Raw genomic sequence first — 12,193 nt, 5'->3', positions numbered from 1 at the left:
TTTTTAAAAATCATACCAAGAATTAACACCAACCCTTCTCAAACTCTTCTAAAAAACTGAAGAGGAAGAGATACTTCTGAACTCATTTTATGAGACCAGCCTTACTCTAATGCCAAAGCCAGACGAGGACACTCCCAAGAAAGTTGTAGGCCAATGTTCCTGATGAACAGGGACATACAAAAATCCTCAACAAAATATTAGCAAACTGAATTCAGCAGTACAGTTGACCTTTGAACAACATGGGTTTGAACTGCATGGGTCCACTTAAGATAAAATCTTTTTTTGAATAAATGCCTTCAGTACTACAGAATCCATGGTGGGTTGAATCTGCATATGTAGAACGGTGCATGTGGAGAGCCCACTGTGGGACTTGAGTAGGTGTTGGTATCCACAGCCAACCCTAGAACCAGTTCACAGATACTGAGGGATGACTGTATGTTGAAAGGACGGAATACCATGATCAAGTGCTGTTTATTCCTGGGATCCAAGGATAGTTCAGTATCTGCAAGGAAGTCAGTACTGTATTGCCGGGGTCCAGCCCCGGCTGATCCACGGTATTCGAAGGAGAGATGGCGTAGGCGACCTATGTATTTAAATATTCATCAAAGATATAAAGAGTAATAGAATGAGGATAGCTCAGTGAGGAAATTCAGTGGAGAAAAGAGGCTGAGTAGCTTGGTTTACGCGGGAGACCAATAAAACTTCAAGACAAGAAGTTTGCACCACTTACGTAGGCCGCAGGCGTCCTTCCGTTCTCCCGAAGGAGAGGAGACACTGAGGCCTCCCCAGTTGGATCTTAGAAGCCCAGGCATAATTAGTAAGCATGGTGGGTTCCGCGCTCCAGATGGAGACTCAGCCAGAGTGAGAGAGAGCGCAACATGGGGAGACCAAGTTTCGGTGAACAAGGCCTGCACTTTATTCTCCAAAGTAGTCTTTATACCTTAAGTTGTGCATAGAGGATAATGGGGAAGGGGTAGAGTCATGCAAGGACAGCAGTTCCTGATCCTAATCGAAGCCAGACTTTCAAACTTATCATATGCAAAAGTTCAGGTGAATTACATCATCTTCTGGCCAGGAGGCCTGTTAACATTTTAAGAAACTTATTTTTCTCTAAAGATGATTATTCCAAAGTCAGGAGCCACCCTCCAAAAGCATTAGATAAAGTTGCATTCCTATAGGGCAAAGGTGTGGTGGGCTCAATCAAGAAAAGAATTAACTCAAGGGTCCAAGGTTACAAACATTAAAGCTACTACTTACACCAATTATATTAATCAGTACACTGCCAGGGACACAGCAGGTAAGGGATATGGAGACTTAGCAGCAAACATTGGCCCAACAAGTGAAAAACCCTTCACCAATACAATTTCTAATCAATCTTTCAACTGCTCAAAGGACTCTGTATTTAGACAGTTGAGAACATCTCATGCATCTCACAGTTGGGAGGCTCTGAGCAATCACATGTGGCTGGAAAAACCTATTCAGGCAGGCTAGAGGACTTCCAAAGGAGTTTGTAGGTTGAAACACTATCACACCCAGGAACTTTATTAACTGGAGCTATAAGTTAACTCTGTTTTCAGAGCGAGGTAGTGGGGGACAACCCCCGCCCACCCCCCCCGAGTAAAGTCAGAGGTGTAGGTGAGAGCACAAAGCAGAAAGTAGGCAGACTCTGGTTTTGGGGGTAGATGCTCGAGAATTTCCAGGAGGACTCCTGAGGCTCGATCCCTGCCTTTGCGTATGCCGAGCCTCCTTCCTCATGACCTTTGCCATGGGTGGAGTTCCTCACGCTGGCTCCCGGCAGTGATCCCGGCAGTGATAGAATTCTAGTTGAGCTATTCCAGATCCTGAAAGATGATGCTATGGAAAGTGCTGCACTCAATATGCAATATGCAGTATGCACTCAATATGCAATATGCCGGCTCCCGGCACTGTATATTATACCACATTAACAGAAGTAAGAGTGAAAACTGTAATCATCTCAACAGAGGCAGAAAAATTTGACAAATTTGGCATATTGTCATGATAAAAACTCTTGGCAAACTGGGTATAGAAGGAACATACCTCAACATATAAAGGCCATATATGACAAGCCCCCATCTAATATATACTCATAGTTGAAAAGCTGGACGCTTAAGGGGCAACACAAGGATGTCTACTCTTATGAGATTTATGCAACATAATACTAAAAATCAAGCCAGAGCAATTTGGCAAGATACAAAAGGCATCCACATTGGAAAGGAAGAAGTAAAATAGACTCTTCTGATGACATGAAATTATATATAGAAGACCCTAACGACTCCACCAAAAAAACTGTTAGAACTAATAAATTCAATAAATTTGCAGGGTACACAATCAATATGCAAAAATCAATTGTGTTTCTGTACACTAACAATAAACTATTGGAAAGAGAAATTAAGAAAATCCCATTTATAGTAGCAACAAAAAGAATAAAATACTTAGGAATAGATTTACTATGGAGATGAAACATCTGTATACCAAAATCTATGAAACATTGGTGAAAGAAAGCAAAGATGATGCAAACAAGTGAAAAGATATTCTATGCTCAAGGATTGAAAGATTATTATTATCATGTCCATACTACCCAAAGGGATCTACAGAATCAGTATAATCCCTATCAAAATTCCAATGGCATTTTTCACAGAAATAGATAAAACAGTCCTAAAATTTGTATGGAACCACAGAAGACCTCAAATTAAATATTAAGTAGTCTTGAGAAAGAAAAACAAAGCTGGAGATAGCACACCTCCTGATTTCAAGCTGTACTACAAAGAAGTAATCAAAGTAGTATACTGTTAGCATGAAAACAAACACATAGATCAACAGAAGAGAAGTGAAAGCAGTGGTCATGTATGGGTGTGAGAGTTGGACTGTGAAGAAAGCTGAGTGCCGAAGAATTGATGCTTTTGAACTGTGGTGTTGGAGAAGACTCTTGAGAGTCCCTTAGACTGCAAGGAGATCCAACTGGTCCATTCTGAAGGAGATCAGCCCTGGGCTTTCTTTGGAAGGAATGATGCTAAAGCTGAAACTCCAGTACTTAGGCCACCTCATGCGAAGAGTTGACTCATTGGAAAAGACTCTGATGCTGGGAGGGATTGGGGGCAGGAGGAGAAGGGGACGACAGAGGATGAGATGGCTGGATGGCATCACTGACTCGATGGACGTGAGTCTGAGTGAAGTCCGGGAGTTGGTGATGGACAGGGAGGCCTGGCGTGCTGCAATTCATGGGGTCGCAAAGAGTCGGACATGACTGAGCGACTGAACTGAACTGAGAGCACAAAACGTGTGTACGGTCAGCAAAAGAGTCAAGCGTATACTATGGAGAAAGGATAGTCTCTTGAGTAAATGATGTTGGGAAAACTGAATATCCACTTGCAAAAGAATGAAACTGGATCCCTATCATACACCATATGCAAAAATCAACTCAAAATGAATTAAGGACTTGAATAGCCAACAAGTATATGAAAAGATGCTCAACGTCACTAATTATCAGGAAAATGCAACTTAAAACCACAAGGAGATAATCACCTCACATCTGTTAGCATGTGTTTTATTAAAAAGAGATAAATTCTGGTGAGGGTGTAGAGAGAAAGGACCCTTGGTTCACTATTGGAGGGAATGTAGCTACTATGGAAAACAGAATGGAGGTTGCCAAAGAAATAATTATCATACCACTCAGAAATCCCGCTTCTGGGTATATATCTAAAGGAAAGAAAATCAAAATCTTGAAGAGATATCTATACTCCCATGTTCATTGCAGCATTATTTATGACAGCCAAGGTCTCAAAGCAACGTCAGGATGATTGGAGAAAGAAAATGTGATGCACGTCACATGTTTATACACACACACACACACACACACACACACACGTATTTCCCAGGTAGCTCAGTGGTAAAGAATCTGCCTGCCAGTGCAGGAGACACAAGAGAACCCGGGTTTGATCTCAGGGTTGAGAAGATCCCCTGGAGAAGGAAATGGCAGCCCACTCCAGTATTCTTGCCTGGAAAATTCCATGGACAGAGGAGCCTGGTGGGCTACAGTCCATGGGGCCACAAAGAGTCGGACACAGCTGAGCATGCACGCAGACTTGATACATACACATATGCATGTATATGTTATTCAACCTTAAAGAACAAGGCAGTTCTGTCACTTGCAACAATATGGATGAACACAGAGGGTATTATTCTAAGAGAAATAAGCCAGATAAAGATGGACAAACTGCTTGGTGTCACTTAATATGTGGAATTAAAAAAAAAAAAAAGTTGAACTCATAGAAACTGAGAGTAGGATGATGAATGCCATGAGCTGAGGGCTGGGGAAATAGGGAGAGGCAAGTGACAGGGTACAAACTTTCAGTTATAAGGTGGATAAGATCTGAGAATCTAGTGTATATATTGGGTTGGCTAAAAAGAGCTTTCAAGTTTTCCCGTAACATCGATGCAGAGAAACCAGAACACACTTTTTGGCCAACCCAATATAACATGGTGACTATAATTAATAATACTGTATTTTATAATTGAAGCTTGCCAAGAGAGTAAAGTCTGTGTTTCCTCTCCCCCACCCCCCAGCAATAAATGGTAAATATGTACAGTGATGGGTGTGTAATCAGAGAAGAAAGCAGACTAGGTTTTACCTTAGAAGGATCGCAAAATTCGACACCCACTCAGCATGCCACTGTGGCAGAGGCTGTGGGGAATGGCGGGAGGAGCCATTTGCTCAGGTCTGGACCTTGGAATCTCGTGTGTGTGAGGGACGTGTGGGGGCTGGTGGTGGGGTGGGGTCGTTGGGCTGTACTGCTGTCCAGCCCCACTGGGGGTCGGTGGTGAGGCGGGGAGCCTGGTACGCACAGAGTTCCCATGTGACTCCTGGGAGTTGAGGGCACCTTTATGGGCTGTTTCCTTTCTGTTTGAAGTAGGACTTTAGGTTTAAATGTTTTAAAGAATGGCTGCCAGAGTCCAGCTCCAGCAGCCAGGGTTTCAACCTGAAGGGAGGGACGGTGTTGGCAAGTAACGACGCAGCCTCTCAGTTTTCTTGGACTGCGCATTTATTTCAAGTTTAAGATTTTCTTTTATATTTTTATGAAAGCATTATGTCAGACGTTTGACATTTTCAGTTCCCCCTCACCCAGATTTATTATCTTCATAAATCATTGTTGCCCTTCAAACAGAGTTCCTGCTTCAGCGATTCTCTCAGAATCAGCTTTACCATCTATTATCTACTTCCTCTTATGTGTCCTATAGTTGTGATTACATTGTAACTCATGCTACATTCCTCAGTTTATTTCTTATCTTTCTAAATCCTGTTTCCCCTAACATCCTGAGCTCACTATTTCTTAAAATGGCTTCTAGCTATTAGTATCTAAAATTCCTAACCTCTATAAGCTATAGTAAAATATGCTAACATTACAACATTCCTTAAATCTTTAACTTCTAGTTATTTTAATTATTTTTAAGACCTAAATTCAGTAAACTCCTTTGCCATAAACATTTTCCTCACAAATAGGCTTCAGATAGCAATCCCTCCCATGGCCTCAAGCTGCGGCCTATGTGCTCATCCTGGAACACTCTTTTGTAAAAGTCCTTAAACAAATGTCAGTGATTAACTTTATGAATTATTCTCTGAGCACAGCTGTAGAAGGCTTTGTGCCTTCTCATGCTCCTCTCAAGAACAATAAGCACCTTAATATTCCTTTTCAGTCAACTCAGCCGAGGAGAGGAAAAAAAAGTCAGAATCACAAGGCCTAACTCCTTCATCCCGGGTCCGTGCCTGTGGGACAAAGAGAGGGGGTTGGGGCCGTGCCCCCCATTTTGTCAGTAATGCCTGACGCGGCTCCCGACCGATGGCTTTGAGATATAATTCACCCATTTTAAGTATACAGTTCAGTGACTTTCTTTGTAGTGTATTCACAGAACAGTTCCACCTTTACCACAATTTCAGAATGTTTTCTTCGTAACAAGAACTCTCACAGCTGCTAGCAGTCCCTCCCTGTTTCTTCCCACCTCCCACATTGACCCTGGCAACCACTAATCTACCTCCTGTCTCTGTGGATTTGCCTGTTCTGAATACTTTGTATAAACAGAGTCATACAGGGACTTCCCCGGTGATCCAGTGGTTGACTTAGCTGTCCCGTTGCATGGGGGGCATGGGTTAGATCCCTGGTTGGGGAAGTAAGATCCCGCATGCTGTATGATGTGACCAAAAGTAAATAAATAAATACAGGATAATATATATAAAAAATTAAATGGACTCGTTCAATAGGTGGTCTTTTGTGACTAACTTCTTTCACTTAACGTAATGTTAACCTTTTTTAAACAAAAATATGATAGCTCCTGGAGTCCTGTGATCCAAAACAGGCTCCCTAGAGTGAGCCAGTTCTCTTTCAAAAGGCTGTGAGCAGGCAGGCCCGGTGACTGGCCACTGGCCCCTGCCCCCTGCCCCCTGCGCACACCACTGTGCCCTGTGCAGCTGCCGCGCTCTCCATGACAGTCTCCCCTGACCCCTCCAGTGGGGCTGATCTCGCTCTCCAACCACTGCAGACTTCTGTTTGTGTCCCTTTTAAGGTGCATTCTGCCTGTACTACATTTGTGTGTGATGTTAACCTGTGTGAGAAGACCTGTCTCTGAGTTGAACCATAAAGTCCTTAAAAACGACAATTGTGCGGTAATGTCCATAATGACTTAGTGAACTTGCAGTGTTTGCTGAATGAATCATGAGATGATAAACACATTAGAAAGTTTTTGTTGAATAAGGAGTTATTCCATCAGGGCCATTGCTTCTAGCCCTGATGGAACTACTCATATCAGGTTTGGCCTCTTACTGTAAACAACTAGAAAACCAAACAGGATACATAATACAGCTGTTTACAGACACCAGACAGCAGGCTGCACTGTGATCGTGGGGAGAATGAAGATACTAGATGAGCCTTATGATCACCTTGCTTTCTTCTTTATTACTTGTTTGTTTATTTGGCCGTGTTGAGTGTTCATTGTGGCATGTAGCATCTTTTGTTATGGCACGGACTTCACTTGTGGCACGGGCTCAGTAGTTGTATGGCAGAGGCTCCAGAGTGCCTGGGCTTCAGTAATTTAATTTGTCTTCACTCTCTGTTTTATCCTTAGAGTTTAAATATTGAAGGCCTACCATCAAAGGGCCCTACACCACCCTGGTTGGTAAGTGAAAGTTATTTAATTTCAGGCCCATATTTTCTGGATTGTGTTTGAATAGCTGTTACAAATCATTCTGAATTAAACCGAACCAATTTTCTTTCCTTTTTAAAGACCTGCCGGTTGTGTTGAGTTGTAAGAAAGGTATTAACCTTCTTTATTCAATTATGTTCAGGTGGATATTAAATACCTGTCCCCCTTGTTGCTGGCCTACGAAGACAGGATGAAAGAGAAGGATGAGCTCATTGCCAGCCTTCAGGTAGGTTGGCAAACATCTCGGAAGGACAAGGTTTGTAAAAGAGAAGACCAATTCAAACCTGGAGGCAACATTTTGAAGACAGGTATACCCACCTCCTGGCAGGTACTCAAGTGTTTGTTACAGGAAGGAAAGAAAGAAGGAGGGAGTGGAGCAGAGTTGGGGTGGGGAGAAGGAAGAGGGAGGGACGGGAGCGGGGAGGCAGGAGGAGTGGCAGCCAGAGCAGGAGGGCTGGGTCGGATTGATGGGAGGGTCTGCAGGGACGGAGAGCCACTGCATTGGAAGCCGTAGCCTCCCAGACAGGCAGCCCGGCATGGACTGGGATCCTGGGATGCAGAGAAGGCAGCCATGAGAGGTGCTCCTTCTCTGGTCCTGTGCAGCTGCAAACAGCACTGGTAAAAGGGACGTTTGGGCAGACGTGGGAAGGTAGGAGACCTTAATGTTCCTTAATTCCATAAAGAGCCGACCCCAGGAAGTCCAATTACCGAGCTGCTGATAGCAGTGGGGAAGTGAGGTTTTTATTCATTTCTGCCTTGCTTGCTCTCTTTCATGGGAATGGCTCCTGGAGCAGAGGAGCCATTCTAACTGTACAGGAAACCTAGGCTGTACTGGTGTTGTAGACACGTGCCATGCCTTGCCGTGCCATGTTACCTCTGTGTTCCCTATTTAAGTGGCCAAAGGTATCTCTGGAGTTGAAGGGATCCAGGGAGGAAAGAGTTGGTTTTTCGGGGCTCCTTGGCTGGAAGGGTCTAAGAGTCATCTAGCTCTGAGACTTCCCTACTGGTCTGCACTTCCTCTGTAGGAGGCATAGTTTCCATTCCTGGTGTCATGGGAAGATCCCACATGCTGCGCAGCTTGGCCAAAAAAATAAAGTAAACAACTTAAAAAAAAAGCATCACTCAGCCTGTTTTTGTTCTGCTCTCCCATACACATGACCCATGTAATGCCATTTGGAACCTTTCCTCCTGGATTTTCTACTGGACATTTAATTTTTTAAGAGGGTGGATTAATCTTATGCTAATTGGGAGGCCTGCTGTGCTGCGGTTCGTCGGGTCGCAAAGAGTCGGACACAACTGAGAGACTGAACCTGACTGGTTAAATATCAATCCACATAATAAAAGTACTTATTTAGCGCTCCTTCTAAAACAGGGTTCAGGGGACATTTTCTGCAGACGTCTATTAAGTAACTGTTTTAGGCTTTGGGGGTCCTTGGAGTTTGTTTGCAGCCACTCAGCTCTGCTGCTGTATCATGAAGGTAGCCACAGACCAGGTGTGAACAAATGGCATGACTGTGTTCCAGTAAAGCTCTATTTGCAGAATAGGCCCCTGGCCTGCCGGCTGCAGCTTGCCCCATCCGTGTTCTGACAAAGGGCCAGTGGACTGGCAGTAAGTGGGGAGTGCATCTGGGCAGAGAGGCGAGAGAAAGAAAAGTTGCTTGGCATTACTGCTTTTTATAAGCATAAATGTCTGCTCGCTGAGAGAAGAATACTTAAAAGCGTCCCAGGATAAGTACTGACACCTAAGATTCTCACCAGAAGACAGCCCAAGATACCGAAGCTGGCCAAGGCCAGCCAAGAAAAGCCTGGATGGAGGCCACCCAGTACGAGTGCCACAGACAGACCGTGGGGTCGAACACGGACCGAGCAGCAGTCCTGACGTGGCAGCCGGTGGGCACTGAAGCTGGCTGACCGGTGGCTTTAAGGAAGGGAGGCGCTCTCATCAGTGTCAAGGAACAAAGTTAGGTGACTCCTTCCTGCCACGCTAATTAAGGCCTTCCGCACCAAAATGGGCTTTAGTTACGATGAACAGTTCTTATTTTTACCTAAAAAGCTCCAATTTATCCTGCAGTCTTTAAAGAAAAAATTATAATATTTATAGACATCTGTTGCCTTTTTGTCCCCCTTTTTTATCTTTTTGCATATTTGCAGCACAGAAAAAGTTTATCAAAATTAAGGACTGAGTATTTAAAACCTGAGGTGCTTTGCTCTGTGTCATAGTAGCTTTCTCTTGTGTTTTCTCACTAGACTGGGTTGGTGCTGGTACAGAGTTTAAGGCTGCTGGTACCTGAGACTTTGCTTATAAGTTATATTAACATTTGATTTTAGCTAGAGCAATAGCATTAGAGCAAAGACGTACCTATGTGTATGTTACAGTTTATTTAAATTTTGTTTCAGGAGGAAATGAGAGTGTTTAGAATTCGAGCCCAAGAAGTGGTAAAAGAAAACGAGAAACTGCATCAAGAACTGAATAAGAGTAGTCCCGTCACCAATGAAGAATGGCATGTGGTGTTGTTTCTGGTATTTTGCTAATTAAAAGAAGAAACGATGATAGGAATAAAGTTTATTAAGTTGTCAAATACATATGTAAATTTTAACTTACATATTTTAACTAAAACATTTAATTTCTCAGAAATTAATAAGGTACAGCTGAAAACCTAGTAAATTATTCTAAACTTGTATTTTAAAGATTACTTTCAGAATTCTGAGTAGGTTGTTAAACCTGGAAAATGTTGGCTGTCCACATTTTTATCCTCTGAGGTTGTGTCTTTTAATTTTTTATAATTCAGCTGCACCAGTTGTTAGCTGGAGGACATGGGATCTTCAGTCTTCATTGGGCCATGTGGGGTCTTTAGTTGTGGCATGCGAACTGTAGTTATGGCATGCGGGATCTAGTTCCCTAACCAGGAATTGAACCCACACCCCCTGCTTTGGGAGCGTGGAGTCTTAGCCCCTGGACCATGAGGTTGTACTTTTCTAGGGTACTTTTCCCGTCCCCAAACTGCTGAGTCAGGTCCTTCCTTAGACCTCTCTGATGGCTTGCAGGGCTTTAGGACAGACAGTCTAGGATGGGGCCTTGCACTCCCGGATCCCACCTGGCCTGCGCCTTCCATACCTTGACAGCTGCTGTCCCGTTGCTGGCTTTCTCCCCTCCCCACACCAGAACAGCCCCTTCCGCGCTCCTGCTCGCTCGTCGGGGCCCTGCTCGAATGGTGCTGATAGGTAGCTCTCTCTGAAGGCACTCTCCCTAAATGCACACTGTCCTGGGACCTGCCACACTGTGCCTCCCTGTGTGTCTCCTCCTTTGTGAGCGTCTCAGGGCAGGGCCAGGTGCTGTTCATCGAGCACAGCAACAAATGCCTCGTCAGCACATCTAAGAAAGTAAATGTCTTCAGATGTCTAAAGGCAATACCCAAGCAGGACCCAGCAAGCAGAAACTATTCAGATAGATCTTTTTTGCCTTGGGTAGGTATGTTATATTTAGCATTTTTTTTTTTTTTAATGTCTTAACATCCCTAAAAAAAATTAGATATTTTCTATATGTGATGGCTAGAAATTTGGAGTCCAGTCAACAGCATTCTTATCTTTAGGTGGGTTCTCCCTCTTTTTATGGTCACTGCCGTGTCAACTGGGACCGGTTGAACGGCTACTGGATCCTGCCTGGTGTATTGTGACTTCCGCTGGTGAACTTGGATTTTTTCTTTCAGGGTTCCAGGCTCCTAGCATGTCTCCCCTCGAACCCTCCTTGACTAGTGCCCTGGAAAGCAGGTCTGTTGGGCTGCTTCCAGGAGTCTCACAAGAACCCTCAGATTCTTTCTCCAACCTTCTATATGGCTTCAAGTCAGACCTGTTTACTTCTTAAAATATAAATATATAAATAAATAAAGGCTGCACTTGGAAATCCGCATGCCCACTGTGTTCCCCAGTCCTGTCCATAAGAGTTTGAAATCTGCATCCTGCTCTGGGGTGGTGGCCTGTGCCACAGGGTGGATGTGAGTAGGTGCTGTTAGGTCTGAGCAGGGCCTGTGGCCAGCCCCCACCCAATACTCTGAATTCACTATCTTCCTGTGAGAGTTTGGGGATGGCTCCCAGGGCTTGGGAGCACTCTGTAGGCAGAGCTCCTGCCACCCCCAAACCCCCTCCCAGTCATGCCCTCGTCTGCCCTCCTTGGCGGCTGCTCCCTGTCCCCTGCACTCTGCTTACTGCAACTAGGGAAAAGCCTGCATGACAATGAAGACCCAGCACAACCGAAGATAAAGAAATACAATTGTTTTTAAAACAAAACAAGAAGTTACCAAAGCAGTTTAATATCAAGCTTCTGTCTGTCTTATCCCCCAATTTGATGGAAATTAAAAACTTGCTGTTTTAATAACATGTTTAATATTATAACATGTCCAGATATTCATTACCAACAGCATAGCAGTTGCTTTCTTTTAGAATCAGGAGTGTGTCTATAAGCATGGTGCACCTGAATGGCAGTATTTAATTTTGTAAATCAATTGTAGGCGGCAGCTTCAGACTCAAGCAGAACTGGTTTTAGAAGAAAACAAGTTGTTGATAGAGCAGTTGGAGATTCAGCAAAGAAAAGCCAAGGACACCCACCGGGAGCGTCTCCAGGAAGGTGAGCAGTCTTTCCCATAAGCGGTGCTGATGCTGTGACATTGTCTTTGTGTCATTTTCCAATGGCATTCCCCCCTCCCCCACTTGAAAATGGTGGGAAGTCATGTTTTTTAGAATATATTCTTTTTTACTGAAATGCAGTTGTTACAGCATATCCAGTCATCACCCATGATGCAGTGACTGCTTTCTCAGGACTCTGTAATTATTCTGTCTTTTGTAAATCAGTTATAGATAACAACTTTAGAGTCAGCAAAACTGGGTTTGGGGGGAATAGTGTGTAACATAAGCAGGAAAAATCATGTGAGATGGATATTTGAAAGAACCTATGGGTCTATCCCCCAGAATCTGTTGAATGAGTAAA

General features: G+C 43.9%; 1 protein-coding gene across 7 annotated transcripts in view; it reads left to right on the top strand.

The window, feature by feature from the left end:
- CEP89 (centrosomal protein 89) overlaps nt 1-12,193 on the top strand; it is an 84,986-nt gene that overhangs the window by 40,139 nt on the left and 32,654 nt on the right. For all 7 annotated transcript variants that reach the window (XM_005219049.5, XM_003587232.6, XM_010814840.4 and 4 more), the window contains 4 exons: nt 7,135-7,185; nt 7,355-7,438; nt 9,610-9,713; nt 11,718-11,833. In XM_005219049.5, coding sequence (XP_005219106.1) covers nt 7,135-7,185; nt 7,355-7,438; nt 9,610-9,713; nt 11,718-11,833 — 355 coding nt within the window. The remainder of the gene's footprint in view (nt 1-7,134; nt 7,186-7,354; nt 7,439-9,609; nt 9,714-11,717; nt 11,834-12,193) is intronic.

Source organism: Bos taurus, chromosome 18, assembly GCF_002263795.3.
Source record: "Bos taurus isolate L1 Dominette 01449 registration number 42190680 breed Hereford chromosome 18, ARS-UCD2.0, whole genome shotgun sequence".
NCBI lineage: Eukaryota > Metazoa > Chordata > Mammalia > Artiodactyla > Bovidae > Bos > Bos taurus.
The sequence above is the reverse complement of the archived record's forward strand: the minus strand, read 5'-3'. Positions and strand labels throughout refer to the sequence as shown.